At 42.6% G+C, this 27,059-nt stretch overlaps 1 protein-coding gene across 3 annotated transcripts; it reads right to left on the reverse strand.

Annotated features, from left to right (window-relative positions):
- Positions 1-2,782: 2,782 nt before the first annotated feature.
- ROPN1 (rhophilin associated tail protein 1) lies at positions 2,783-25,787 on the reverse strand. Of its 3 annotated transcripts, XM_025375637.1 has the most exons (6): positions 25,557-25,787; positions 14,187-14,314; positions 10,676-10,790; positions 9,189-9,350; positions 3,822-3,997; positions 2,783-2,989 (listed from the first exon to the last, which is right to left on the reverse strand). In XM_025375637.1, the coding sequence occupies exons 2-6, from the start codon at positions 14,300-14,302 to the stop codon at positions 2,923-2,925; spliced, it is 636 nt and encodes a 211-aa protein (XP_025231422.1). In that variant the 5' UTR covers positions 14,303-14,314; positions 25,557-25,787; the 3' UTR covers positions 2,783-2,922. The 3 variants fall into 3 exon arrangements, with proteins under 3 accessions (XP_025231422.1, XP_025231423.1, XP_025231424.1); XM_025375638.1 differs by lacking the exon at positions 14,187-14,314 and having other exon boundaries at positions 25,557-25,759; XM_025375639.1 differs by lacking the exons at positions 14,187-14,314; positions 25,557-25,787 and having other exon boundaries at positions 9,189-9,536; positions 10,676-10,732.
- Between the last annotated feature and the right edge of the window lie 1,272 nt (positions 25,788-27,059).

Genomic DNA, 27,059 nt, shown 5'->3' on the forward strand with positions numbered 1-27,059 from the left:
GATGGGTCTGACAAGGATCTGTTGGCAGCAAGAATCAAGGGACCCCCTTTGGAATGATCTGATCACAAGGAAGAAATGGTTGGGGAAAATGTGCCACGTTTGTGGGTCAGATGTGAACTTTAATACAGCACAATGACAGTCACTTATTGCCCTGCAGACCCTGAAGACTTGTGCCTGACCCAAAGAGAGAAACATTAATAATGATTAAAATGTTAAAATTTTGCTTTATTAGAATATTTGTAAGGCAGCGTAGCAGATGCGGGTGGCTTGTTATTGTGAACATCTATGACTTCCTGGCCGAGAGCCTTTTTTTTCTGGAGCAAAAGGAGCAAGCTGAGGCAAGCTGGAAAGGCAGAACATTAATTCCCCTGGAAGAAGCCCTCAGTCAATGACAGGTGAGGATTATCCAGTGATGGATGAAGAGCTTCCTCCCCCTTCGATTGGGATAACTCTGAGATGTGTTCTATGCTGTCTCCCGCAGTTCCCCAGCAGTATTGGGGTATAGAAGTAACTGGCTAGATAACACACCATTTATTAGCTTTCTTCGCATCACTATGATATCTTACACTTCCTAACCCTGTTCCACTGTTCCTGGGATTGCCTCCTAAATAAACTATTTGCATGTAAATCTCTCTCTCAGGGATTATTTCAGGTGGGGGGTGGGGTGGGAGGAATCCCATACCTACGCAGGCACTGAGGATATATACAAGGCATCATAGATTTGGAGTCAGACAGATCTGGATTCAAATTATTTCTCACCAGTGATATTGAACAACTTATCTAAGATTGTTTCTTAGAGATAATGACACTGACTTCATAAGATCATATTGTAAGGAAAAATTAGAGAATGTATAAAGCACTATACATAGTGGCTTACATATGATAAGTGCTTAATAAATGTTGGCTATTATCATTAATACAGTATTTATAATATTGTTAATACAGCACAGCTCAGGTAGAGGGTAAAGCACAAAGCTGTTTTCCATCCTTGGGGTGACTGCAGAAGCAGGTTGATTTGGCAGATGTGCTGTAGATACTGTGTCCCTAGTGAGCAGCTGTGGCATAGCAATATCAATAGCTTAGAGCAAGCATTGCCCCAGTGAACCAGGGCAGGAAAGGAGGAAGATGGCACACACCAAGTAGTGGCTCAAAAGATGAGCAACTGGCAGTGCAACAATGGTATCGCCAATTGTGCTTAGTCTCAGTAAGCACCGATAGCCACAGCACCAATAACTTCATGTCTGTGTCTAGTACACTCTTTGATCATTGGAATTTCATTAGCCTCACTCTTGAGGGATTATGTTGAAGGCTAACAAGACTAAGTTTCTGATTTCAACCTGCTTTCCCAAATGTACAAAGGACTCTTGCTTTTGTTACATGTATGAACCTAATTTGTTATTTTAAAGTCTTTCAAATGGGGCTCTCTGTCCCCCTTTATTCTCTATTTGCAGACAAGACCATATTTCAGTTATTCGGCCACAGTGAAAGAGAAACTGAGAGACACCAAGAATCTGAGGCAGGTTAAAGGATTTCACTCATTCTCGAATCCTGATTAATTACAGTGCAAGGTTTCACCTGTAGTGCTTCAGCCTTCTCAAACAGCCTTAGGTTCCAGAGCAGATAGAAATGAGGGGCTACTCACATGGATACATATGTAACAAACGTGCACATTGTGCACATGTACCCTAGAACTTATAGTTAAAAAAAAAAAAAAAGAAATGAGCTGCCACTTTGGCTAGGAAGGCAGACAGCAGGTAGGATTAGTTGTTGCCCATCTCTGCAGGTGCGGCCCAGTGCTGTGGGGGAAGAATCTGTTTAAGTCCCTTTTATTGTTTCACTCGAGTCAGAAATCAAGGACCATGGTAACATCCAATCACAATCTCCTCTTACCTTTAGACACTAATAGACAAATTTCTCCTCAATTGATGTAGAGAGATATATGCATATAACATAACATGATTTTTGAGCAAAAGCAACTTTTAAGAGGGGATATTATTACAAATAGTAGGGACTGACCCAGCGACCTTGACACACCTGATATTAAGAACCATAATCATAGCCTGTTAATCTCGTCTGTTTCCTTCGAGAAAGGAAAATCTTTAAGACCTTGTCAGAAGGTCTTAGGCTCATGTAGGGGATTTTCTCTAGTGGGTTCCATGACATCTGTATATGGTTTCAGAAAAATCCGTTGACATTGACACTTTCTGGAATACTGTTAGTTCTTCTCAAGGCCATTTGCATGAAAGTGATTTATGTTCATGTCTTAGTGTTAGACTGTGAGCTCCTTGAAGGTGGAATTCTGATATTATTTATTTGTATGTGCTCACAAGCCAGCATAGTTCCTAGAACGTTGCCAGGTTTAGCAAAAACCAAAACAAAACGTATTTGTTGTTTATCTGAGATTCAAATTTAACTGGGTGCCCTGTATTTTTTTCTGGCAACCCTATTCCTGGCACATAGCTAACCTCAATAAATATTGATGAGTGAGAGGATGAATGAATGACTAGCACAGTACCAACAAATGGAGAAATAAACTGGTAAAAACTTCAATTGACCATATAAAAGGCACTCATCTAAATTATGCCTAACAATCACAGAACAACAACACTGTGTCTGGTTAACGTACTACTTTTTAAAGTCTGACAGTCTGGCTTTGATTGGAGATGCATTTTCTATCCATGCTTTGTCAGCCACTTTTACTCAGTGTCCACGTGGGAAGAATACTAATCTCCTGGTAACGAAGGTGTTTTGTTCCAACAATTTCACATCTTAATTCCACACATTTCTGATTTCATATGTTTAATTGTTTATTAGTGTGTATCAGTTGTACAAGAAAATTGATTTTGGGTGGTATATGGGTTTCAGTCATTCTGAAGTACAATCATCTCTGTATCTCCCTTTAAAATTGCAAAAATTGTGCTTTTACTCCAGTCGAACCCTGGGGTTTTGGGTAAAGTCATTCACCGTGATTATACCATCAGGCCCAATTCTGTTTGGAAAAAGGTATATCTGCAGTTAGTTCATTGACAGTTAATCTTAGAAAGACAATATACAAATAACTCTCTCATTTCACATTAATTCTGCTGTTGCTCCTTTTTCTCTCTCTCTCTGTGTGTGTGTGTGTGTGTGTGTGTGTGTGTGTGTGTGTTTTCTGAGACAGGGTCTGGCTCTGTCGTTCAGGCTGGAGTAACTGGTGCAATCTCGGCTCACTGCAACCTCTGCCTCCTGGGCTCAAGCCATTCTCCCAATTAACTGGTGCAGGCACATACCACCGTGCTCGGCTAATTTTTGTATTTTTAGTAAAGATGGGTTTTCACCATATTGCCCAGGCTGGTCTTGAATTCCTGAGCTCAAGCCATCCCTAGGATTACAGGTGTGAGCCACCATGCCCAGCCCTCTTTTTCTTTTAACCCTGCTTCTCCTCCTCCTCCTCCTCCTCCACTTCGGTTCCACTGGTCATAGCTAAGTGTGAGTCAGAGTTACTGGGGGGCTTATAAAGACACAGATTCCTGGGCTCCACCCCTAGAGTTTATGATTCCATAGGTCCAGGATGTAGCTTGAGATTCTGCATTTCTAACATGTTCTCAGGTGCTGCTGCCACTACTGCTAGTCTCAGAAGGACTCAAAGAATTATTGTCCTATATCATTCTTTTCCTTCCTCTTCTCCTTCCCTTTCCCCTTTTCTTTCAGATCCATATTTCATGTTTCTCAAAATACTTTTCTATTTCCAGAGCAGTATAATACAATAATCTCACTATCTTGGCCTGCTAGATTTGTTTTCCTGGTATTCTTTCACCTCCAATGGGTAAAAGTTAACTTACACTTCCTGTTCAATGTAGTTTAGCATCCTGCTGACGTGTGATGCAGAGATCTCCCCATCCACTTCGGCAATATACGTGTAGAGAAACTGGAAGGTGCTGAACGGGATCCGGGGCGACCCGCTATTATGGTCACATGATAAGACCTCACACACTATCTTGAGAGTTTTGGTAATAGTCTATAAAAGTTAGATAAAATGAGGAGAAAGTTACTCTTCCAGGCAGTATTCCTGAGATCCATTGAGATACAGAAAGAAAACAAAAATATTCCTCTTATAAAATGAAGTGGGAACAATTTAAGATTCTAGAAAGCTTGAAATTTTTACATTCAAATGTCACTAATTCATTCTAAAAAAATTAAGTATTGGGTATCTTTATTTTTTTGTTTCTTTGTTGGAAGACTATTCGAGGAATTAAATTTATAAATTCCTGAGTACTTTAAGATATTTATTACTTTAGCCCGAATAACCTCACTAAAGGAGGGAAGTTGATTTGCTTTCTATATAGTTAGAATTATTATTATTACCTTCCAATCTATAAACGGTTGAGATAAATGGTCTAGCCCATATAATCCAGCAAGATACTTGTGGCAATGACACAGTAGAAAGAAGGGTAATTTCCCCATAAAAATAGAGACCCAGGAAGATACTGGAAAAATGTTCTTGAACATCAAGATAAACATTCCTCTAAAGCATCTGGGCCCATCTAAATAGAGTCACCTAGTGCTTTATTTAATATTACATAATACTAACCCTTATATTGTAGGGGAAATATTGGTTGACAATGAGTGCCAGGAATTTTAATAGAGGGGTTACTACAGAAGCAAACCCTCCTTACAATGAAACTTGAACATTAAAGGAGCATGCTCAGAACTAATCTCATGTCGTTAAATAAACCCGCCCTTTGAATAAATAATACAAGCGAAAGAGTTGTGAAATGAAGGTCAGCATACAGATCTTGGTGGTTTACTGAAACTGATGATGTACAGATCATCCTGACACACCCTTCCAGGGATCAGTGAATGATCAGTCCTGAGTCCTTAGGGGGAGTGAAAAAGCAGCTGCTTCTTCCCACATGATTAGTAGCGGAAACTTGTCCTGCCTTAGCAGTTGATGTTTGCTGTTCTTCTCTCATCCTCTCCCAGAACAGAATGATTGCCTAGATGGGGCTTCTCTAACTGTGGTGTGTGTTACCCAGGAGTGTAATCTATGTCAGGAGGTACTAGGGTTTGTGTTATCCAGGAGTGTAATCTATGTCAGGAGGTACTGAGGTACTGAGGATGTGAATAAACTCTTCCTTGAGTGATAGTTTGACTTGATGGCAAGTAATTTAAACATAATTTGTAATAACTATTAATTTAAATTGAGTTAATATTTAAAATTTGTTTCTTTACATTTAATAAGCATTGTTATTTTCTGAAACAAAATTTTCAATAAACCACACAATATCAAAAAAAACTGAGTTTGAGGCAGGCCACCTTCCTTTCCTCTCCCCTGCCCGTAGGGATCCTCTCATGGAAATCGCTGTGAAACACTGCATCTTCTAGGCACTTCCACTTAATTCAGAGTGGGTGGGAGGGCAGGCATGGGCTAACTAGTATACATGAGGCTGTCTGGGAGGATGGTAAGTCATGCATGTGAGTAAGAGAATGGTTTGGGGTAGATTTGCGAGCACACTCTGAACTTTATAATTTCCACCCACAGCTCACCCGTTTCTGTAAGAAAGCAAACAAGCAAACAAAAACAACCCTCTGCACCCCTAATGCTTTGTTCTGTTGCCCTCTCCCATGGGGTGCTGGTATGGGCTGAATTGTTCCCCCTAAAATTCATATGTCGAAGCCTTAACCCCAGAACTGGAGAATGCGATTCCGTTTGAACATATGACCTTCAAAAAGATAAGTTAAAATGAAGTCAGTAGGGTGTCTCTATAAGAACAGGAGTTAGGACATAAAGCGAGAGCCACCAGACATGCAGGCACAGAGGGACACAGTTCGAGAAGCTGGCCATTTTTAAGAGAAGGAGAAACACCTCAGAACAAAGCAATCCTGCTGACAGCTTGTTCCCAGAACCTCTGTCCTCCAGAACTGAGAGACAACAAATTTCTGTTGTTCAAGCCACCAAGTCATGGCAGCCCTAACAAACTAACATAGGGGCTTTCAGCCTTACGCATCATCTTTTATTGATTATTCAAACAACAAACCTTCAAATTCTATTGCCTCATAAGATTTTTAAGTATTTTTAAAGATTTAATAAATGGATGAGTGGATAAATAACTCTTTGGACTGCAGCTATTTGGTAAACTGACATAAATCTAAAGTAAACAGATCTTCATTCTCTTGCACAATATTTTTTTGGGATCTGCTTCACAGACATAATCTTTAAGCATCTTGCGAGCTTCATTTTCAAAGTTAGAGGTGAAAGCCTTGAAATGTAAATCGTTTGCTAACAAAATATGTCATTCCTTCCAGTGAACATGATTATTTTCTACATACGTGATCTCTTTTTTAATAATCAGTTCAGTGGAACAGGAGGTGGCATAGGCCAGTCCAGAAGAAGGAGTGCTGAAGGGAGGAGGAATGCAGGTCTGCATGCCATCGCATTCTGAATAATGTGTATTAGACGCAGAGAGCTCAAGATGGAGTAAATGTACCTATTACCTACTGGAGTAAAAATTCCTGTTACTAGACTTTTCTACAAGGAACAAACTGGCTTTTCTGAATGGCATAGAGATCCTGTCTTGCTGTTGAATTTGCAAAGGAAAGAGAAATTCTGGGCTTGCCTCTAAGGATATATGAATTAACTAGGATGCAAGGTCTCCACCAGATGGTAACCCCTGACTTAGTCTCAGCTATAACAAAATACCTTAGACTGGGTAATTTATAAACAACATAAATTTTTGCTCACAGTTTTGGAGTCTGGGAAGTCCAAGACCAAGGACCCAACAGATTTGCTCTCTGGTGAGGGCCTGTTCTTCATGAATGATGCTTTCTATGTGTCCTCAGTTGGTGGAGGGGCAACTTTTATAACGGCACTAATCCCATTCATGAGGGCTCCAACCTCGTGACCCAATCAACTCCCAGAGGCCCTACTTTTAAGGCCATCATCTTGGAAGTTGAGGTTTCAATTTACGAATTTTGGGAGGACACAAACATTCACACCGTATCACTGACCAGCCCCACATTTAAGATCCCAGAAACAGTCCGGCATGATAGAAATGAATATAAGGGTATTGATTACTGGTTTCATAGGGCACCCCTTATTTACAGACTTAACCTCCAGGCTGACTTTACCTCTAGGGGTTCTTTGACATGGGGATGATGCAGAACAAAATCAGATATGTCAAGGCCTCTTAGAATTGGAGGAGCTCACTGTTATTCAGAGGTAGGCCTGAGGGTGTCTCAGAGGAAGCAGAGAAGTGGGGATAGAATCACAGGATGTCAGAGGTAGATGAACCTCATGGAACATTGAATCCCACCTCCTTGTTTTAGAAGGGAAGTAGAAAGATCCAACTCACCTCGTGGTTTCCCCTCTCCAGTTTGGGAGGCAGATACATCAGAGGAAACTTCGCATCTACACAGTGGGCTAAGTAGAGGGAGGGTTGGAATTTGACTTTCCAAAGTCACTCTTTGTTACTCTGAGGTATGGGGATATGGGAAGGGCTCAGACACATCACACACTGGTGAGGGGCTGTGAAGTAGACCACCAGAGCCAGGGAGCAGATAGGATGGCCTGGCAGAAACTCAAGGAGGCCCTCGACACCATCGAGAACTGAAATGAGCCGGTCAGGGAGGCATTGTCAGTCTTTCACCAGTCTGGGAGAGACAAGACCAAAAACTTAAGCTGCAAGCAGCTAGCGACTAGACAGACAGGCATTGCCATGGAGACCAGAGATGCCAGAGAAGACTGAGGGCTGTGGGAAACCCTTCACTTGACTGCTCTGTGGTCCTAGAGTCACTTCTTTCCGTCTACATTCAACTGCCATCTTGGAGAAGAGAGCGTGGTGAGGAAAAACCTGAGATACTGGGAAATTTATCTTTAGGCTGTTTCAGTTACCACATCAGACTAAAATTTCAGGATTGGATTGAATTTATTTATTTTCTTATTTGACCCTTTGTGGGTGGGATAGACCAAGAAGATCCGAATTAACTACAGATAAAATTTTAAAGGTACATTTTCACCCCAAAATGTCTCAAAATGTGGTGTGAAAAAATCTGTAACCCTATGAGAATTTAATAAAATATGTCCATTTTTTATCTTCCCATTTGTGATTTTCCCCAGTCTTGATTGACAACTCATAGGCCTCTGCTGCTTACTTTTCTTTCCTCCTTGGAGGATAGTGATTTATTCAGTAATAAATTCTATAAAGGAAAATGAAGAAAAAAAGAGCCACAAATGTCCTCTTGTTTGCTTCTCTCTAAAGAAGTGATTATGATGAAGGCTGTAGGGGAACCTATAGGAAAAGTTGGACTACAATATTTCCACTAAATTTTCTCAGAAATAAAACTGTCAAATATGTATTCCAAGCATATTTGAGAAGAACAAGATTATGTTTAGATATGCTGAATGATTCAGACTACCTTTTCATACCATTCGGTTTTGGCAGACGCAATTATTTTCTCAATAATTTTCAAACTTGTATGTGTCTCAGGGATTCTTTTAAAAAAACATGTTTTTGATTCATTTTAAGTTATTTTAACAATGTTTAACAATGTAAGTCCAATATAAGATACCCAAGCTTTAAATATCTATACATATAAACTGCTTTCAGCATCTTTGGCTTCAAACCAGTAAAACTGCTTTTCCAATATCAAACAAGTCAAATTTGGAAAAGGCATAAATCTGTATGAACATCCTGCATCCATGGAGATGTCATGACTAAATTCAGAAACAGCCTCATCTCTCTCTCTCTTTTTTTTTTTTTTTTGCTTTCTTATGTCTGAGTTTCGCATCCAATTCTGTTTATTACATAGTTTTCTATAAGATTGTACCCCCTTTAAAAAGTGTCTATTGATATATATTCTAGGTGTCTGGAAGTCTTTTTCTGCAGCCGGCTCTTGGCTGTCTCTGGGAATGTGAATGGAGGGAGTGGAATGAAAATAAATCTGAGGGCAATATTCATAAATAATCCAAGAGCTACACTGTAGTCAACTCTCCCCAGAGCCTGACGATGGTGTCTCCCTCTGCCCCTCCCAGCCCCTGCCTCTGCCTGACGAGCACAGAAATGACTTTGCTTTAGAGAGGAGAAGGCCAAGGCGAGAAGAGGCATGTTTATCATCAGCCCTGGAGAGTTGACCACGTGTATAGATCCACTGCCCTTCCAGGCCCGGAGGGAGATTGCCCCCTCAGGAACCAAACAGTCAAGCTAACTTACAACTCCCAGAGCGCTGCAAGCAAGGGCTAAAAACTTCAGCCACTCGATCTCCTCCGTAAAGCGACCCACGTTCATCACACTATTAAACAGATCTGCTGGAAGATTCACCACTTTCCACATCTGGGCCAGCTCCTCTGCATGGACGATCAGTCTCCCAGCAACCTGCAGGGCAGGGGACAGACACAACACAGAGATGTGGGAGAAGTTGAGACAAGGCCCTGAGAAACACCCCGCCCCCAGGCCAGGTCCACATCTCCCAGCACGTGGCAAGGGGCGGGAGGGGGTGTTAGGAAGGTACAAGATGGCTCTGTGTGGCAGTTATTTTCGCAAATCCTAGTGAAGAGCATGCTGAAATATAATTTATTAATTGTTAAACTTCAGATGTCAGAATTATGCAAAAGATATACATTCATATTACATTTTAATTTCGGTGATGCTTTTATCTGCTATTGTATTCCTAAATTGTTTTATTCCTTATATGACAGATAGAACAGCCTGAAAACAAAACCAGGGGGTAGATGGCTTACCTGCGACCACTAATTAATGGTAAAATTAAAACAAGACATAGGTCTCTTTCTTCCAGATTGCACTGAGTTCTTAGCTCTAGACCTCAAGCGCATCCCTCATGCTTTCCCTGGAATGATACGGGGTATGTGGCTGACCCACGGGGATTTGGTCTGGACGCCTAACGTTGCTTGATCCCAGGTACGTTAGAGCTCTGTCATGTTCACTGCACAAGGTACTTGGTGGATAAAAGGAGGGAAGGTGACCAGTTGTTGGCCACCGATGCAACAAGAGCACAGATGCCCCTGATGAAGTGCTCCACCACCTTTCCTGACCCTCTGATTCCAGTGAAATGCTAAGCCTCTGGGACCAAGGTAGTTAGCCGCACCAGTCCTAAATCACCCCTAACCTCTCTGTCCTGGATCATAAAGCAGGGTATGGTGGTGCTCAACCGTATTTCCTGGGAATTGGCCAAACCACAAACTTTCTCAAACCAGACCCTCCTCATGCATTCATTCTCCAGGCAGCTCCCAGGATGATGTGGCTGTGAAGAGGCTCACAGCCTCTCCCTAAAAGCTAAAAGCTATGTCTGGACCTGGGATAGCTGGGGAGCTAAAATATGCCCTTCCCCAAACTGTGATTGGCATCATATTATGGTCTTGATCAGTAAGGGAGACACTGTCGAGTGACTGAGGACCTGCACTTTTCTGGAGAGACGAGATTAGCATTGCATTGAGCCCCTGTACATTCTGCCAGCTTCAGGGAAACCTGGGATGACCCCACCAATGACTCAGCCTACAGCCTATTTCAAAATTATTCCCATTTCCCCAAGGGAAGATTTACTTTCAGTCCACGGTTTACTGTATTTTAGGGTGGTGCTAAGTGGTCAGCTGACTGGCAAGAGAACAGAGGGCTTTCATCTGTACCCACCCAGCCTCAACACTGTCCCTACCTTCCCCTCAATGCTGCAGCAGGGCCCTTACCTGAGAATGCAGGACCTTTAACAGCTCAGGTGTTAGCTCTGTCCAGTTACACAAAGCAGCTTGCTCAGACCGCTCTCTCACCGGAGGCATCTCTCTACATAGGGCCTCAAAATAACTACAAGAAAAAAGTCAGAGAGTAGGAGGAGCATCCTATATCCAGTGACCTCTGGCTGTTCTAGCAATCCTTCCCCCTTTTTCTGAGGGAAGGAGGTAGAGAAAGGAACCTTTGTGAAGTGGCTTCTATGTGTCATTGTGTTTAGTTCACTTACATATGGGAAAAGCCTGAATGTGTTACTCTCCACTTAGGGCACAGAGAATGCTTAGAGAATACAAAACTTTGTTCTTCTCTAAGGATGAGGAAGAACCAAGAAAAGTTTGGGTATGCAATTCCCTGGAGCATATTGGGTTCAGGTTTCCTTTTCCAGTCATCTCTGAATGTTTTATACACGCAGATGTATATTACACATGTATATACAATCTTGGGAAGAGAAGTTGGAAGAGAACTAAAAAGAAAGGGGAAGACAGCACAGGAATGGTGACTAGGGCCTGTAATCCAGCGACTCCAGAGGCTAAGGCTGGAAGAGCACTTGAGCCCAGGAGTTTGAGGCTGCAGTGAACTATAATTGTGCCACCACACTCCAGACTGGGTGACAGAGTGAGACCCCCATCTCTGAAGAAACAAAAAAGGAGGGAAGGGGAAGAGATGGAAGTGTCCTGGGGTGAATCAGGAAGGGTTTCTGGCCAGAGGTAGTGAGGCTTGGAGCTTCAAGAGGGAAGGGAGAGAGGGTTGTCAGGGCACCGTGCAAGGCTCAGGAGAGAAGACAAGCCAAAGAAGGTTTGAGACAATCTGAAGCTATATGATGACTGTGAAATAAAACTGTTTATCTATCTTCCTTCAAAATTTTCAGTAAAATCTGCCTGCTCCTCAATATTTTGTGGAGTGGACTTTGTTTTGGGGCACTGTGGAACAAGTACTGAGTTCTGTTTCAGGATTGGCATAAGATGAAAAGAGGCTGCCTGCAGCAGGGAATGGACATGAGCCGCTGACATGTGGGTCACCAATGCTGTATGGCAGCGTCTGTCTCCATCAAAGCCTGGTTATTGACAATCCATGAGCCACAAATTTCTGTCCCTCCCTGCTTTTTTCCCTCCATTACTTCCTCCAGATCCAGGTTGTATGTAAATAAATATAGAGGGAATTTAGTAAAAGTCCATTTTAGGGTCAAGCCATACAATGATGGGCTAACCATTGCCTGTCTCTGAGCCACATAGCCAGGCAGAGCTAAAGCTACATGGACTAAAGCAGTAACTGCCAGTCACCCCTTGGAGGTCATCAGCAGGAAGGGCAGAAGAAATACGTTAAGGCCACATTTAACAACGTGCATGAGAAATCTCTGCACACAGATCAGTGTTGGGGTGGGTGGGGTGTGGGTGCAATGTGACAGCAGGAGCGAGGTGTGGCCTCAGGCTTTATAACCGGACTTGGGTGGTATAAATGGGAGGGACAGAGACACACAGCACCTCATTCTACAGAAGTGCTGCCCAGGTAGAGTAACACTCAGCACCAACATCTCTAGACTTCTTGTGGAATTGGTTAGACAACATGGAAATAAAGCTGTAATCATGGATTTCGTTCTTTGGGGTATTGAGCTTCATTTGCAAGTGATCAGGTCCATGGTTATACACATAGATTGCAAATTTGTGTTGTAACACATGCCTACCAGAGGACAAATAAGTATATGTCCTGCCGATGCCTGGTAAGAGGTTTCTTCGTTGACAACATATATGTAGTGAAATTCTTACTTGCAATGGATTAAATATGTATTTTGTCTTGGAAATACTTCGTAGAGTTTTATTCTCTAAAATGGTACAGGTTTTAAGTAAGTCACATACAACCATCTGAACGGTGTTTTCGCGTCTGGATAGAAAGGAGGGGGCTCTTAGGTCATGCCCTCCTTTGTCATTGTGGTTAAACTACAAACTAAGTTTTCATGGATGTCTAAAAAATTATAGCACGTGATACAATATGAGAGCGAGCAGGCTACAATAGTGACTGCCTTCTTCCATAAATGTCAGGGACAATACTAAGCAATGTCATTTTGCTTATTATAAAACAGCAGCACAAGGACAATAAAATGGGTTTGAAACGAATGTATAAGATAAAGTCTGTCTATCTGACTATGCCAAAATAAATTAGTCTTCTGATGCTAAAGTTCAATCTTAGAGGCAATATATAAAATTTAGAATGGAAAACTAAACAGGGCTCATTACTAGGCGAAGCAACCGTCATTTAGGTTTCTTTTTATGAGCACCCCTGGCCTATTTTCCTTCCAGTTGTAAAAGCTGCATCCTAATCCAGCCCGGGAGCACAGCACTGGCCCAGAGACTCCGAAAGGCCCCTCTTAGATGACATTTGGTGTCTTCTCAAAGGTGTCCACACTCTCCCCACCATCTGCGCAGTACACCTGCTCACAACCTCAGGCTGAGGACATCTTCCCTTCCCCAACTCACTGGCTGTCTCTCAACAGCCTCTCTCACTCTCCCCTTCCTACTGAAACCCTCCTAAGCAGGGAATCATAAAACAGTAAAAATAGCCTGAAAATGGTCCGAGAGGTCTAGTTATCCTCCAGCTCCTGTCTCAAGTCCTGGTTCCCCAGTTTCAAGCAGGCAAGTTTGTCTAAGGAGCAATTTCATAGCTGAGAGGCTTTCTGTGCAAAGCTGCTTCAATCCCGGCCCGCAGCGATTGTTGTGTAAGCTCCATCTACTGAGCAGCCTCTGGAGGTCTCTCCTGAAAGAAGGTCCCGCGTGTTTGAGGCACACTGTTTTCAGCCATGCCTGAGGACCCCATCACTCTGCTTGGCCTTTCTCCAGAATGCAATGGGTACTGTGTGGACATCTTTATGTTGGCAGAACAAATCAGTTCAGAGAAACACTAAAGAAAATAACAATTTCCTCAAAGACAAGATACAAAGCGTCTTTGGTTGGGTCCAAGTAAGAGTTTTAACACAGGGGATGAAGTGTCTCCTTAAAGGGGTGAACTAGCTGGACTGGTCCCGCCCCATCCACCCAGGGCTGTCGCGTCCCTCCCCCGGCTCCACTGCTGCCATCTAGTGGTGAGACAGGAGAACGAAGAAAGGCAGATTAAGCTTCGGAGATTCCCAGCCCTTCTTTCCACCGGGACTGGGAAAAGGAGAGCAGGGAGGAGGTGGGTGCGCATACGCTGGTGTGACGCGGTCACTTAACTCTTGCTGCTTGCCCCAGGACACGGTCGATTGACCTGGCGTCCTACTGCTCAATCTGGCTCGCTTAGGGGAGGCATCCCATCCTCACCCAGCTGGATGTAATACTTATGTGTGGATTTTAAAGCATCAAAGCAATGCGAGAGCTAAAACAAAGATGATGCCAGTTAGTCCCGACCCCCTGGCTGCAGCCATGGCAATCTCTGCGGTTTTCCAAGACCCTGTCTCTCCGGCCGTCCTCCAAGGGGTGAAGGCGAGAAAGGAGCACGTACTCGGCTGCCCACTGGATGAGGTCCTGCGGCTGTGACCGAATGGCGGCTTTGGCAAACTCCTTCAGCATCTTCGGCAGCTCCGGCGGGATGCATGTTGGCTTATCTGTCTGAGCCATTGATTGGTTGGCCTATTCTCAGGAGAAAAGTACCTAAGATGAAAACTTCGACTCATACGATGAGAGCAATCCTGGACAGGAGGTCACCCAGCCTCTGTTTGACATTCAATTTTGGGGACTCTGCAAGACAAATGCATTCTATGGTTACACAACGCCAAGGTTAGAAAGCCGTCTGCTAACCCCTACTTTTTGTTGTAAATAGTTATGTCCTTTACATAAAAATTACACAGCCTTGTTCATTTAAAAAGTGGAGGTCAGCAAAAAATTCCCTAATGATATCACCCCAAAATATTGGATGTCTCCTTCCAGAATTTTTCAGTATAAATATATATGTTTGTAAAATAAAAAAATAAGATTATACAAAACAGCTTATTTACTCAAAACTATATAATGAACATCTTTCCATGTCGTCCAGCTCTTATTAGCTGGGTAAGATTTGTAGCAAAATTTACTCTGAACCCTCTGTGAATTGACAGTAGGCCATTTCCACATAAAAATTATCATTAAACAGCCGTTTGATGAGCATCTCTCTTTATAACTGCGTGTTCTTTTCCACTGTAATTGTCAAGCGGAAAATTCGTACATTTTCTCTTAAAAAGTTCCAGGACAAATTGAAACAAAACATGAAAATCCATAAAGTGTATACAATTCCCTCCACAAATAAACAACAGATCAAAAGATTTTTGTCTGCTTTTAGTAGAGAAAGGGACAGATTAGATATGCTAAAAAGCTGTCCCTCTTCAAAACACCTAGAGGCCAGACAAATCTCAGTACAAGCCTTTCACATTGCCTTGCTGGGCTTGCAGTGAAGTGAGAGAAATCTTCCAGTGGCCAATGAGGTGAGTAAAGTGGAACCCGCAGTGCTGGGCAAATGCAGAACCTAGGGCTCATCTGGGCAAATGTAGATGGCAGGAACTTGAAGCCTTGAGATAAATGGCCAGGGAGGGTGGGTAGAGACCAAGGATTGGGCTCACAAAAGGCAATGTCTGAACTAAAGGACTCCCCTTCTGACCTAAACTTGAGACCCACCCAGGGACTCCACCCTCAGCCGGAAAAGGTGTGGCTGAAAATATCTGCCTACAGGCAGGGGTAAGCAGCAAAGAAACCTGTCTGCATTGCTGCTTCTAGTCAGGAGAGACACAGTGCCCCAGGAGTTTGTAGCCACGGACTAGTTCTAAGTTTTCAATGTACACCAGCACTAGCATGGCTGGGAAATTCCAAGACAAGAAACTAAAGTGGTCTTAGGTTGGTGGGACTTCATGACCTTTTACTTTATTTATATTCTTTTATTTGGAGGAAAAGGATGATAAAATAATGATTAATTTTAGACTTAGAAAAGTATTAGAAAAGTTTTAACAGTAATATAACCACTAAATCTGTAGAGAGGAAAAAAGGAATTTTTAAACAACACAAACAAGCAAAACCCTTCATCAGTCAAAAAGAAGGCAAGAAAGGAGGGGCGAAAACATAGGAAAGTGGACAAATAGCATGGTAGAAAACAATGCATACATATCAGTAATCACAACAAAAATAAATGGGCTTAAATGTGCGAGTTAAAATATAGGTATAGGTACACCTGAAAAAACAAAGACACAGAAAGACTCAATGTAAAAAGGGTATAAATAAGCAAAGAATAACCAACAAAAGTTAAGGTAGACATACCAATGCCAGACAAAAGATACTTTAAGGCGAAATGCACTATTAGGAATAAAGAGAGTCACTACATAATGATAAAAGCTTCAATTGTTAAGACAATAGCAACAATTCTCAATGAGTACGCCACAGACATCACCATGGAGGAGTCTCACCATGCTAGATGGAAAAGCAATATATTGTTTCTGGTGACATATGTATGTTATAATATTCTAATAAAGTGTAAGGAATGATAAATACAAATTCAGAATGGTGGTTACCCCTGGTGGAGGAGGGCGAGAAGGGAGAGGGACGTCATTAGGGAGATACAACAAGAGTCTCTGTATTATTAGTAATGCTCTATGTTTTAAGCTGGATGGTTGCTGCCCTGATGTTTGTTTCATTATTTTTATACTTGTACTTACATCATGTATTTAATTTTGTCAGTATGAAATATTTCATCATTTAAAACGTTCCTCTTATAAGTTGTTTCTGATGACTTTTCAAACCATTTTATCTATCAAACAGCAGTACCTTATTTGCTCTGCACAATGTTGTCTTATGTTGTCTACACATATATGTATTCTTTTACTGTGTTAAAAATAATACAATTTACCATTTTAACCATTTTAAATGTACAGTTCAGTGGCATTAAGTACATTCACATTGTCGTGCAACAATCACCACCATCCACTCCAGAACTTTTTCGTCTTCACCAGCTGAAACTCTGTACCCATTAAGTACTAAATCCCTATCTTCCTTCCCTACAGCTCCTGGCAACCACCATTCTTCTTTCTATCTTCATGAATTTGACTATCATATAAAATCATATGGCATATAATATTTGTCCCTTTGTGTGTGGTTTATTTCACTTAGCACAATGTCTTCGGGTTCATTCATGTGGTAGCATGTGTCAGAATTTCCTTTTTCTTCTGATCCATAGTCAGATGTGTTATCCATTGCACCACTGGCCCCAAGCTGAGAATTTCCTTGTTCTTAAGGATGAATACTATTTTGTTAGGTGTACCACAATTTTATCCATTCATAGGTCAATGGACTGTTGGATTGTTTCCACATTTTAGCTATTGTGAATAATGCTGCTATGAACATAGGTATACAAATATGTGTTCAAGTTCTTGCTTTAAATTGTGTTGTCTATATATACCCAGAAGTGGAATGGATGGATCATATGGTAATTGTATTTTAATTTTTTGAGGAACTGCCGTACTGTTTTCCACAGTGGCTGCACCATTTTCTGTGTCCATGTATTTTGACAGGATCTTTTAGTTGTTGTGCAATTGTTTAATTTCTCTCCTGGAGTCTCAGATAATCTCGTGTAAATGAAAAGATGCCCCAATCCTAATTAAGGAAGCTTCCATGACAACAGTAACAATGGTTAACCCTTGGTCAGTATAGAGCAAACTTAAGGAAAGCCTTTACTTCATCCCATTGCCTTTTCTAACAATTGATCTGCAAGCTCTTTTCATTTTGGGGCAAGGAATCTCTTGTAAGTTTTCCATACCCATTGTCTTTTCTCAGGGGTTGGTCCTTCTTTAACCTCTTGCAGTTTCTTTTTTCTCTTCTCATCATTGTATTTTTCCCTTAAAAGTTATCAATTACATCTATTAATTTATTGTAAGTGCCAGGTGCACTCATAAGAGGACCAGTACTGTGCTAAGTACTGGACCATACATTTTTCTCAAGTAATCCTCAAAGTATCCCTATAAGGTAGAATATATTAGCATTATTTTACAGATGATGAAACTAAAAAAGATAACAGAACTTTTGCAATGACATCTAATAAGTGACAGAGGTAGGGTTGGAATACACATAGTCTGACATGGGAGGTGACCTGCTAGACATGACAATTCTTTCCTTCTTGAGACTTTCTCCTCCTTTGATAGCATACGCCATTCTTGTGTGTCTATTTTCCTCAGCACTGCTCCTTTGCCTCCTTCCATAACTCCTCTTCCTCCTTCCTCACTCTAAGCAAGAGTTAGCAATCTTCCCCCAACTCAGGTCTTCAGCATTCTTTCTGTTGCTCTTCTTGGAGAGCTCACAGCCTTTTCATGGCTTTATCTATGACAAAACTGTGTGGATTATACTCATTTTCCCATCCTTGACCTCTTGCCTGTGCTTCTATTTCATACTTCCCATTGCCTCCAGGACACTTCACTAGAATCCATTGTCCATCTCCCAACTAAATCCTTCTCCCAGGTTCTTCTCTGAACGTGATACCACTAATCTCTCAGTCCTTTGGCCTCAAAGCCTGAGAGTCATCCATTTTCTTCAGTCTGTTGAATCTCACTAAATCCCACTATTTCCTTTGAAATGTGTCTTCAATTAATTCCTATTTCTACTCCTATGTCTCTGGCTCAGCCCCTTATCACCTATTGTGCAGCCTCCTGACTAGTCTCCCTGTCTCAGGTCATTCTCTGGCCTGTCCTGTCCAGTGTGTCCAGATCTATCTTCCAAGTTGCTTTTTATAGTCAGAGAGCACTGCTCACAAAATGACAATCATATCCTGACTTTCAAGGTTTTCTATGATTTATACCTATAATTCTAAACTAAAAATTTTCTGCTACTCTTTACCAACACAAATTTCCTACACAGTCTACTCTGGCCACTTTCCAAAAAAAAAAAATTATATATCCAAAGCTTAACACTGTCTCTCACCCACTGTTAACAGTAATCTATCTTTCTTTTCTCTCTTCCCCTCAGTATTTTGCTAATTCTAGCCGGCTTACTTGAAGTGCCCTTCTTCTTTCATCTGCTTAAACCCTGTACATCCCCAGGGGTTTTCATACTGTGCCATAGGCGTTCCTAGAAAACTTGGATATCATCAAATATTGTTTGTAGTATGCATTTCACCACTTAATCCTCTTCTGCCTTTCATAGCTCTCTAAAGCCGAGCTCCCCGCTAGAGGCCATGGCAGAATGGGCTACAGGTGTGCCATGAAAGATTGATGGTTGTAAACTTTTTATAGTAATACAAAATTTACAACCATTCACAAACTTACAACAGTTGAAATTATATTTGGATACTGTTTGGCACAGTCAGTAAACTTCCAGATTTCAGTACCTATTGTTTCTGTGCCGAAGGTTTTATGTATAACACCTGCTGCCAGAGACGCCTTTATAGGGCTTTTCCTTTCAACTATCTTGTTAAAACAATCCCTGTACGTCAGATTATTACTTTAATTGCCATGCATTTATTATCAGAGACAATGATAATCTTTATGCATATGTGTTGCAAATACTTAGCTCTACTTTTGATTTAATTTTCTCTTTTTCACATTATTTTCTCCTAACAAAGAAGTTGTATGATTTTTCTTCATCATCACCATCACCACCATCATCATCATTTGTCCCTAAGAAAACAATAGATTTTGTTCACTTTTTTTTCCCATTGTGACTTGATTTGTTTGTGACTTGTTTATTCTTGGCTTTTGATGTTAAACAAATATCCAAAATCTGATACTTAATGCACTTTTATAATGACTTGTTTACAAAAATAATAAACATTGCCTCTAAACATAAATAATAATAGAAAATAATTTAATTGATTTAGTAAAGGAGACTCTAGGCCTTCAGTAAAGTCGCATAAAAATATTTTTTGGCTGGGTGCAGTGGCTCATGCTGGTAAACCCAACACTTTGGGAGGCTGAGGTGGGCAGATCACTTGAGCCCAGGAGTTCAAGACCAGCCTGGGCAACATGGTGAAACCCTGTGTCTACTAAAAATACAAAAATTAGCCAAGCATGGTGGCACATGCCTATAGTCTCAGCTACTCAGGAGGCTGAGTTGGGAGGATGAGGTTGCAATGAGCCAAGATCACACCACTGTACTCTAGCCAGGCTGGCAGAGCAAGACCCTGTCTCAAAAACAAACAAACAAAAACAAACAAACAAAAAAGAATTCAAAATATTTAAATTATACTTGAAATAAGTAATACTTGTGCTTTGTGAAAATCTAGAATTGTAATTATTAAATTAAATAATGTTTCCAAAATTTCCCCTTTACTTACCAAATGCTTTTCAAAAATTTTATGTGATTTATTTAAAAATATTCTTAAGGACAGCCATATTTGCTTTGAAAACTGATTTGTTGTAGTCAAAAAGGCCTATAGTCTCCTTAAGTACTTTATATATATTATTTATTTTCCATCATAAAAGGTAATGTAAAATGAAATATTAATAACTTTTATTAATATCTTAATATTATTACAAAAATGGTTTCCAAAGTCCTCAGGGACATACAGAAGTTCCTGAAATCACCACACAGTTGCAGAGGCAGGGCAGCTGTTGCGGGGAGCAGGGGTCCCTGATGGAGACTGTGTGTGCTGTTGCACTGGAGGTGCTGTTGGATGGGGGTGGGGTGCTGGCCGGTGCAAGTCCAGGTGACTTCTCTGTACCCTGCAAGCAGGAGTAGTTGCTCAGGGTGGAGGAGGATCTGCTATTCTCTGCACAGTGTTAGCACAAGGGCAGGTGTTGGCAGGGGTGGGGCTTGCTGGTTCTGTACCCACCAAGGCTCTGTCTGCAGTGGCAGTCAGTGAGGGTTAGCAAGGGTGGACTACACTCTTGTGTGCTGGCAGGACAAGTAAAGCAAAACCTGCCTGTGCAGACATGGGCCAGCAAAGTGATGTGGGTAGTTGCTGTGGGCTCAGGGAAGCTGTAGTATAGGGAAGGAAAGTACTGGCTGCAGTATGCAGCCATAGGGGCCACCTTGCTGGAGCTCTCCACTGATCAGGCATGGTTTGCCAGTGCAGAACCTATGGTGTGGAACCCCAAGGCACCTGAGATTGCCCTGTAAGCAGGCATGGCCAGGCTGGGGTCTGGAAGAGGCCAGCAGACCAACGGGTGCTCAGATCAGACCAGCCCTATCTGATGAACAAGACCTCCCTGCAGAGATGAGGTCCAACAGTTCCCCTACAGCTAAAGTCTCTTATTGGAGCAAGTTGAGCCTGGTGGGATGGCCATCCCTGGCCATGCTGCACTACAAACACTCTCACACCAAACTCTCTGGGCGCCACATCATCTGGCTTGCTGCCCTACTTCTCTAAGCAGCTCTCCCTGCCACCTTAAGTTTCTGTGGTGACTGATGGGTTCCCTCCTCCCAGGTTTCCAGTGGCCCCTGGTGAGAGCAGGTTGCTCCTTGCCAGTTCAACTCACTCGTTCCCCCAAAGCTGTTGTGGTTCATAAATGAGCTTCAGTGTATGGCAGCCCGTATGGGTTTCCCAGCTTTCTCCCCCTTCAGCCAAGCTTCTGTGCCTTCCCTCAGTCCACTGTCTGTGCCTTCCCTCTGAAGACATGTTAAAAGCACTCCAGTCGTCTCAGTTCCTCTGTGGGAGCTGTTCCACTTGTCTGCGTCTAGTTGGCCATCTTGCCCTCCAGTAAAATTTCTTAACTACTCATGTTTTTACATCACTCTGAAAAACATTTAATGGATCTTCATTTCTTTTCTTATAAAAATTATGCCATTTGACTTTCAAGATCTCCACAATTTGTTTATTTGTATTAACTTTGCTTCTTCAACTGTGTTTCACAGAAGCCTGGATTTTTTTCCATCCTGAGACAAACCCATGGCCAAGTCAACACAGCATTTGGATGCCAACAGCAATATTGTTAAGAGCAGTTCTACTTGACCTTGTCCTTTTTTTGAGTAGTAGTTTTTGGCTTTGTTAGCAAATTTCCCAAACTTGCTTATATATCATGCTAGTATTACCTCTTGAAAGCATGAGTTCTACATGTTTATTATTTAACAAATGAATAGGTACCTCTTTTGGTTTATCTAAGCCATGCTCATATTTCAAAGATTTCCCCCATGTCCATTCACATCATCATCCATTCTAGGAACACATGGCCCATTTACACACTGGCATATAAACTATGTCATGTAAAGTTGTACAACATGGTTCCCTGATTTGGGGATCTGGTATACACACTTGGGTCACCTTAGCCCTGTCTAATATAAGTGTATGAAAGTCTTTATTAAGAGTAAGTGTCATAATACCCCACACCATTTTCATCTTTTACTTGTCCTTCCTACTTTTTTTTTTTAAGATGGAGTCTCGCTCTGTCGCCCAGTCTGGAATGCAGTGGCATGAGCTGGGCTCACTGCAGCTTCCACATCTTGGGTTCAAGCAATTCTCTTGCCTCAGCCTCCAGAATAGCTGGGACTACAGATGCGTGCTGTCATACCTGGCTAATTTTTGTATTTTTAGTAGAGACGGGTTTTCACCGTGTTGGTCAGGCTGGTTGTCCTTCCTACTTCTGATTTCATTATAGCATTTCTGTGAGTCAGAGATTTAAAACATACAAACAAGGGCTCTGAGGGGTGAATGCACTATAGTTTCCAGTGTAAGATTAGGGCTATGTTTCTCTTCAGTTTCCATTACCATTCCTGACGATATTCGACATTGCACTGGCCTTTTCCAAAACAAAACATAGTGCTGCTATCCTTCATAGCTAGTTGTAGCATAACATCCAGAGGGCAGATGAAGCTATAGTGAAGAAGCACTCTTGACTGTGAGGCAGGAGTCCAGGATTTTGGCCCTGGGTCTATTTATGACTAATTATGTGATCCTTAGGAAATCATTAATCCAACAAAACTTATGTGTTTTATTGGAATTGTGCTGAATACTGGGATACATAAATAATAAGTCACACACTCTGCTTCATGGAGCTCACAGTCTTATGGAGGAGAGTGACAGGAAAATCAGTGACTCAAATAAGGTATAATAAGCGTCAAGAAGCTTGTACTAGATATAGAAGAACAGAAGAAAAACTCTTGGATGAGGCATCTAACATCTGGAGGTATTAGAAGGAGGTCAGAAAGTACTTTTCTAAGAGTGGTGATATCTGAACTGAGACTTGAAAAACCTGGTTTGTTCATTGCTGTATTGCACACCCCCAGAAGAGTACCGGGTACAGGGTAGGTATTCAGTAAGCATATGTGTACTTATGAGAGTAAGGAGAGAATTTCATGTAGCTAGAAGGACTTAGGCAAAGATGTGGGGTTGTCAGAAACATGACGAGTTCAGGGAACTGTAATTATGGAGCTCTAAAGTGGACAAAGCAGGAGTGGTTGGGCCTAAGGCTGGAAATATAGCTCAAAGTTTGGGCTTTTGAATTTTTTCTTGAAGGCAAGAAAAAAATTGGGGGGCCACTAGAAAATTTAAGCACAAGAGTCACATAATCAGTGTTAGCTTGAGGTGCCAGTTACCAATTTTTGCCTCTCAGCTCCAAATTCACCTTGTATTGCCTCCTCCACAAAAATTGAACTAGGTCCTTTAACATTTTTTCTCTTGCCAGTTGTCATAAGGAATAGCTTTGTTAGGACAGAGCACTGGAAGGACTGGAGGAGGAAGAGGTTTCTCTTAGGAATTTAGGTATGCTCTTCTTGCTAGGCTCCAGGAACTTGTAGTTTCTCCTATGCTGGGATCCTGTAGCAGACAGCTTTTCCAGCATCTGGTTCATGCAGTGTGTGATCTCTTGAGTGCCCAACTGCTGGAGTACACAGTGGCCATCAGTGCCCCATGGCTAGCAGTGTCCCCTGGCACCTCTCTTGGGAAGCTCTATAGAAAAGTGCTGTCAGTGAGTTACCTTTTAGTGAATGACTTCTCTGGTGTTTCAGAGAGTAAATTTTGCCTGCCTGGCACCTCAGCAATTTCTCTGCTCTCCAGCCAGCTGTGGCCATCCCCTCTGCACCAAGCTCTGGGAAAGGTTTCTTCCTTGAGTCATCTATCTTGGGGGTAGTGGTTGCCCCTTATATCTGTGATTCCTGTATATTTTAGATCTCTCCTGACATATTAGCCAATCCTTCATTACTCCAATCCCATCATTAACGATTCTTTATATTGAACTTCTCTTGTTAAAATTATTATGTGCTCAAAAAATTACTATATGATTTATTTCTCTTTGTTGGACTCTGAAACACACATTGACAAACAGTTGTGTGGATGAGCTGAAGAGAGGATGGTGAAGCTTCAGGCAGGGAGCCTGGTTAGGAGAATATGGCAGCACTTTTGACAACTCTCAGGAGCTTCACTGCCTTGAAAAGTCGTTGCAATAGGGAGGGATAAAAGAGACAAGTATTTAGGAGATAGGATATACAGGATTTGGTAACTACTGAAGGAGGAGGAGGAAGAGAAAGAGGAGGTAGAAAAGAAGGTGGAGAAGGAGGAGGAGGTGAAGGACAGAAAAGTCTAGAGTCACTATCAGTTTTCAAGCTTGGATGACTGGGTGCACAGTGGTGGTACCCTTGTAGAAATGGAAAACACTGAAGGAGGGTCAGGTCAAATTGTCCCCCCAGGTTCCCATTTACTTTCAGGAGTTCCATGCACTTCTGAATCACAAAAAGTTGAAATCATAGACTCTCTGAGTTGAAGAGGCACCAAAGCCCAGCTTTTCTGTCTTTGGGCAATAAGGGCCATTTGTTCACATCAAAGAAGTGGGAGAAAGGTCCATTCTATCTTAACATTCCTCAATTCTAACATTTTGTAAAAGTTCTTTTCCATTTTTAAATCTCTTGATATCGTAGGCCCTCTTCAATTATACATTCCAGAGCTCATCCATACCCCCAACTCTTCCAATTCAATACATTTCCTCTTAAGTGAAACCTACATGCCTCCCAATGTGAAATGGCAGGCCAACATATAACCTACCTAACCTACCAAGTGCTGAAGAATGTAAGTCTTAAAATAGACTATAGTCTTGTTTCAGGAATCTCTCACTTGGTTTTATTGGTATGGGCTAAACAGGGCTTCCGTTTCATAAATGAAAGTCTCCAGTTACATGAATGAAAGGCTCCGGGGCAGAATTTCAGAGGGTTTCTATGAGTGTCACTTGGAACCAAGAACAGGCAACTGCACATCCCTGTTTGGGTTTGGAATTGGAGGTGGTGGGTTTGGGATGTGGTTACTCTTGTTTGGAATGCATTCTCCTCCTCTTAAACAGGTTAATTCTTCCTTTGGAAATCTGCTCAACCTTCCCTGACCACCCTGTCAGTTCCATTGTACATACCCTTTCAGAGCATCACTTACCTATCGTTGCTGTGATTCTTTGAGTAACATGTGCCTCTCCCACTAAACTCCACGGCAGGACTGGTCAGTTTTTGCTCACCACGCCATCCCAGTGCCTACCCAGTGCCTGGAACTTAGTGTTCAATAGATACTAGTAAAAATGAACGCATGATAGCAGTCTGTGAGGTGCTAGGTATAAAAGAATGCGTGATAGCAGTCTGTGAAGTGCTAGGTATGCCCATTGGTCCACCTGACAATTCTCCCAAAGTTATTTTTATATCCCTGTTGCTGATGAAAAAGCAGAGGTGTGGCTCCTCCGAGGAGGGCTCTGATTCCAGACTTTTGAGTCTCCCTATCACTGTCCTCAGGGTAAGAAACCGTATAATAGTATTCTGGGTACAAAATACCCACACAAATTGGCCAGAAAGCCATAATCCCCAACAGTCACGTTCTCTTGAAGATCTTGCCTTTCCCTTGCTCTGTGAACAAGGAGAGGCTCAGAAGCCAGGGGGCGTCCTGCAGGGCTCCTCGCTCAGACCAGTGCAGCCCTCGGGGCGCTCAGAGCCCTGCCCTCCCTCCACTTCCCCTCGGGGTGGCTACCTCAGGCTCGCTACCAAACCGGCTGTCTGGCCTCAGGCGAGAGGTGTGGGGAGAGACCCAGTGCCTCACACCCTTCTTCTCAAGAAGAGCAGTAGAACCTCGGCGGGGAGGGCAGCAGCGGCCAGGGGTGACAGCAGCGGCGGGGCACGACCGCCGTTAGCGTTAGACGTTAGCGCTCCGCCTTCGCCTGGCAAATTCTGCGCGGGCTCCGCTGCCAGATCACCGGGGTAGGGCCGGGCGCGACGTCACAGAGCCGCCCCGCCCCTCCTGCAGCGGCAGGTTCCCAGGGTCCCGCTAGGGCGCTGCTGGGGGAAGCTGAAAGCTGCTTTTGGCTTTGCTGTTGGTGGAAGGACCAGACGGCCTGGAGGGTTAAGGACAGGGCTGGGGGCGTTAGGAAACCCGGGCTGGGGGCGTTGGGGATGGGACAGAATGTGTAGCCATTGACCGTGCGCTTTTGTAGGTGAGAGAGCGGAAGTGGAGCTTGATCTTTCGGCTTGTGGAAAGTGGACAGGTGAGAAGTCCTCGGGAATCATAGTAACACTTCTTACAATGCGTTCTTTGGTGCCAGGAATTGTTCTAAGTGCATTACACACATGTACTCATTTCATCCTTACTGTCACCCCATGAGGCAAGTACTATTGTTATCCTCATTTTTACAGATGAGGGAACTGAGCCCAGAGAGGTTAAACTTGTCCAAGATGTCAGCAAGTGATAGAGTCAGGATTTGAACCTGGGTTGCATGGTCCCAGATACCTCACTCTTGACCTTATAATGCTAAGAAAGAGGGATGGAGTGGATAGGAGCAGAGCCTGAGTTGCCTGGGGACAACAGGGAAAGACAGACAATCTTTACTGGGTAGAATGTGGTTACTGTGCCAGGGCACTTTTACAAACATGATGACATCAAAGTCTCACGGTAAACTCTGAAGGTAGATATTACCTTCGCTTTGGAAATAAAAAACAGGCTCAAGGCTTCGAGTAATTTTGCTTGTGATCAAACAGCTGGCAGTAGGGCCCAGCGCCCAGCTTGACTCCAGGTCTTCTGATTTCAAGACTCTGTGTGTGTGTGTGTGTGTGTCTGTGTGTGTTTTGAGACAGGATCTTGCTCTGTTGCCCAGGCTGGAGTGCAATGGGGTGATCATGGCTCACTGCAGCCTCAATCTCCTAGGTCTAAGCAATCCTCCCACCTCAGCCTCCCAAGTAGCTGAGACTACAGTGCTTGCCACGATGCTAGGCTAATTTTTACATTTTTATAAACGAGGTTTTGCCATGTTGCCCAGGCTGGTCTTGAACCCCTGGGCTCAAGTGATCCACTCACGTTGGTCTCCCAAAGTATTGGGATTACAGGTTTGAGCCACCGCACCTGGCCTCAAGACTGTTCATTTTAAGCACCCAAGGAGGCAAGAAAAGCCCCACCTTTCTCTGCTACACCCCTTGTCACTTCACACCTATTTTAAAGGTGCCCATTGCATCATCTAATCTTTCAGTCCATTTATACAACAGG

This window comes from Theropithecus gelada, chromosome 2 (assembly GCF_003255815.1).
Source record: "Theropithecus gelada isolate Dixy chromosome 2, Tgel_1.0, whole genome shotgun sequence".
Lineage (NCBI taxonomy): Eukaryota > Metazoa > Chordata > Mammalia > Primates > Cercopithecidae > Theropithecus > Theropithecus gelada.

Excerpts from the sequence above, each read along its gene's own strand:
- ROPN1 (XM_025375637.1), bottom strand. The coding sequence starts at position 14,302 with ATGGCTCAGACAGATAAGCCAACATGCATCCCGCCGGAGCTGCCGAAG. Across the intron at positions 10,791-14,186 it reads CTCATCCAGTGGGCAGCCGA|TTATTTTGAGGCCCTATGTA; the intron begins GTACGTGCTCCT and ends TTTTTCTTGTAG. Across the intron at positions 3,998-9,188 it reads CTTGCAGCGCTCTGGGAGTT|ACTATTACCAAAACTCTCAA; the intron begins GTAAGTTAGCTT and ends TAACTTTTATAG.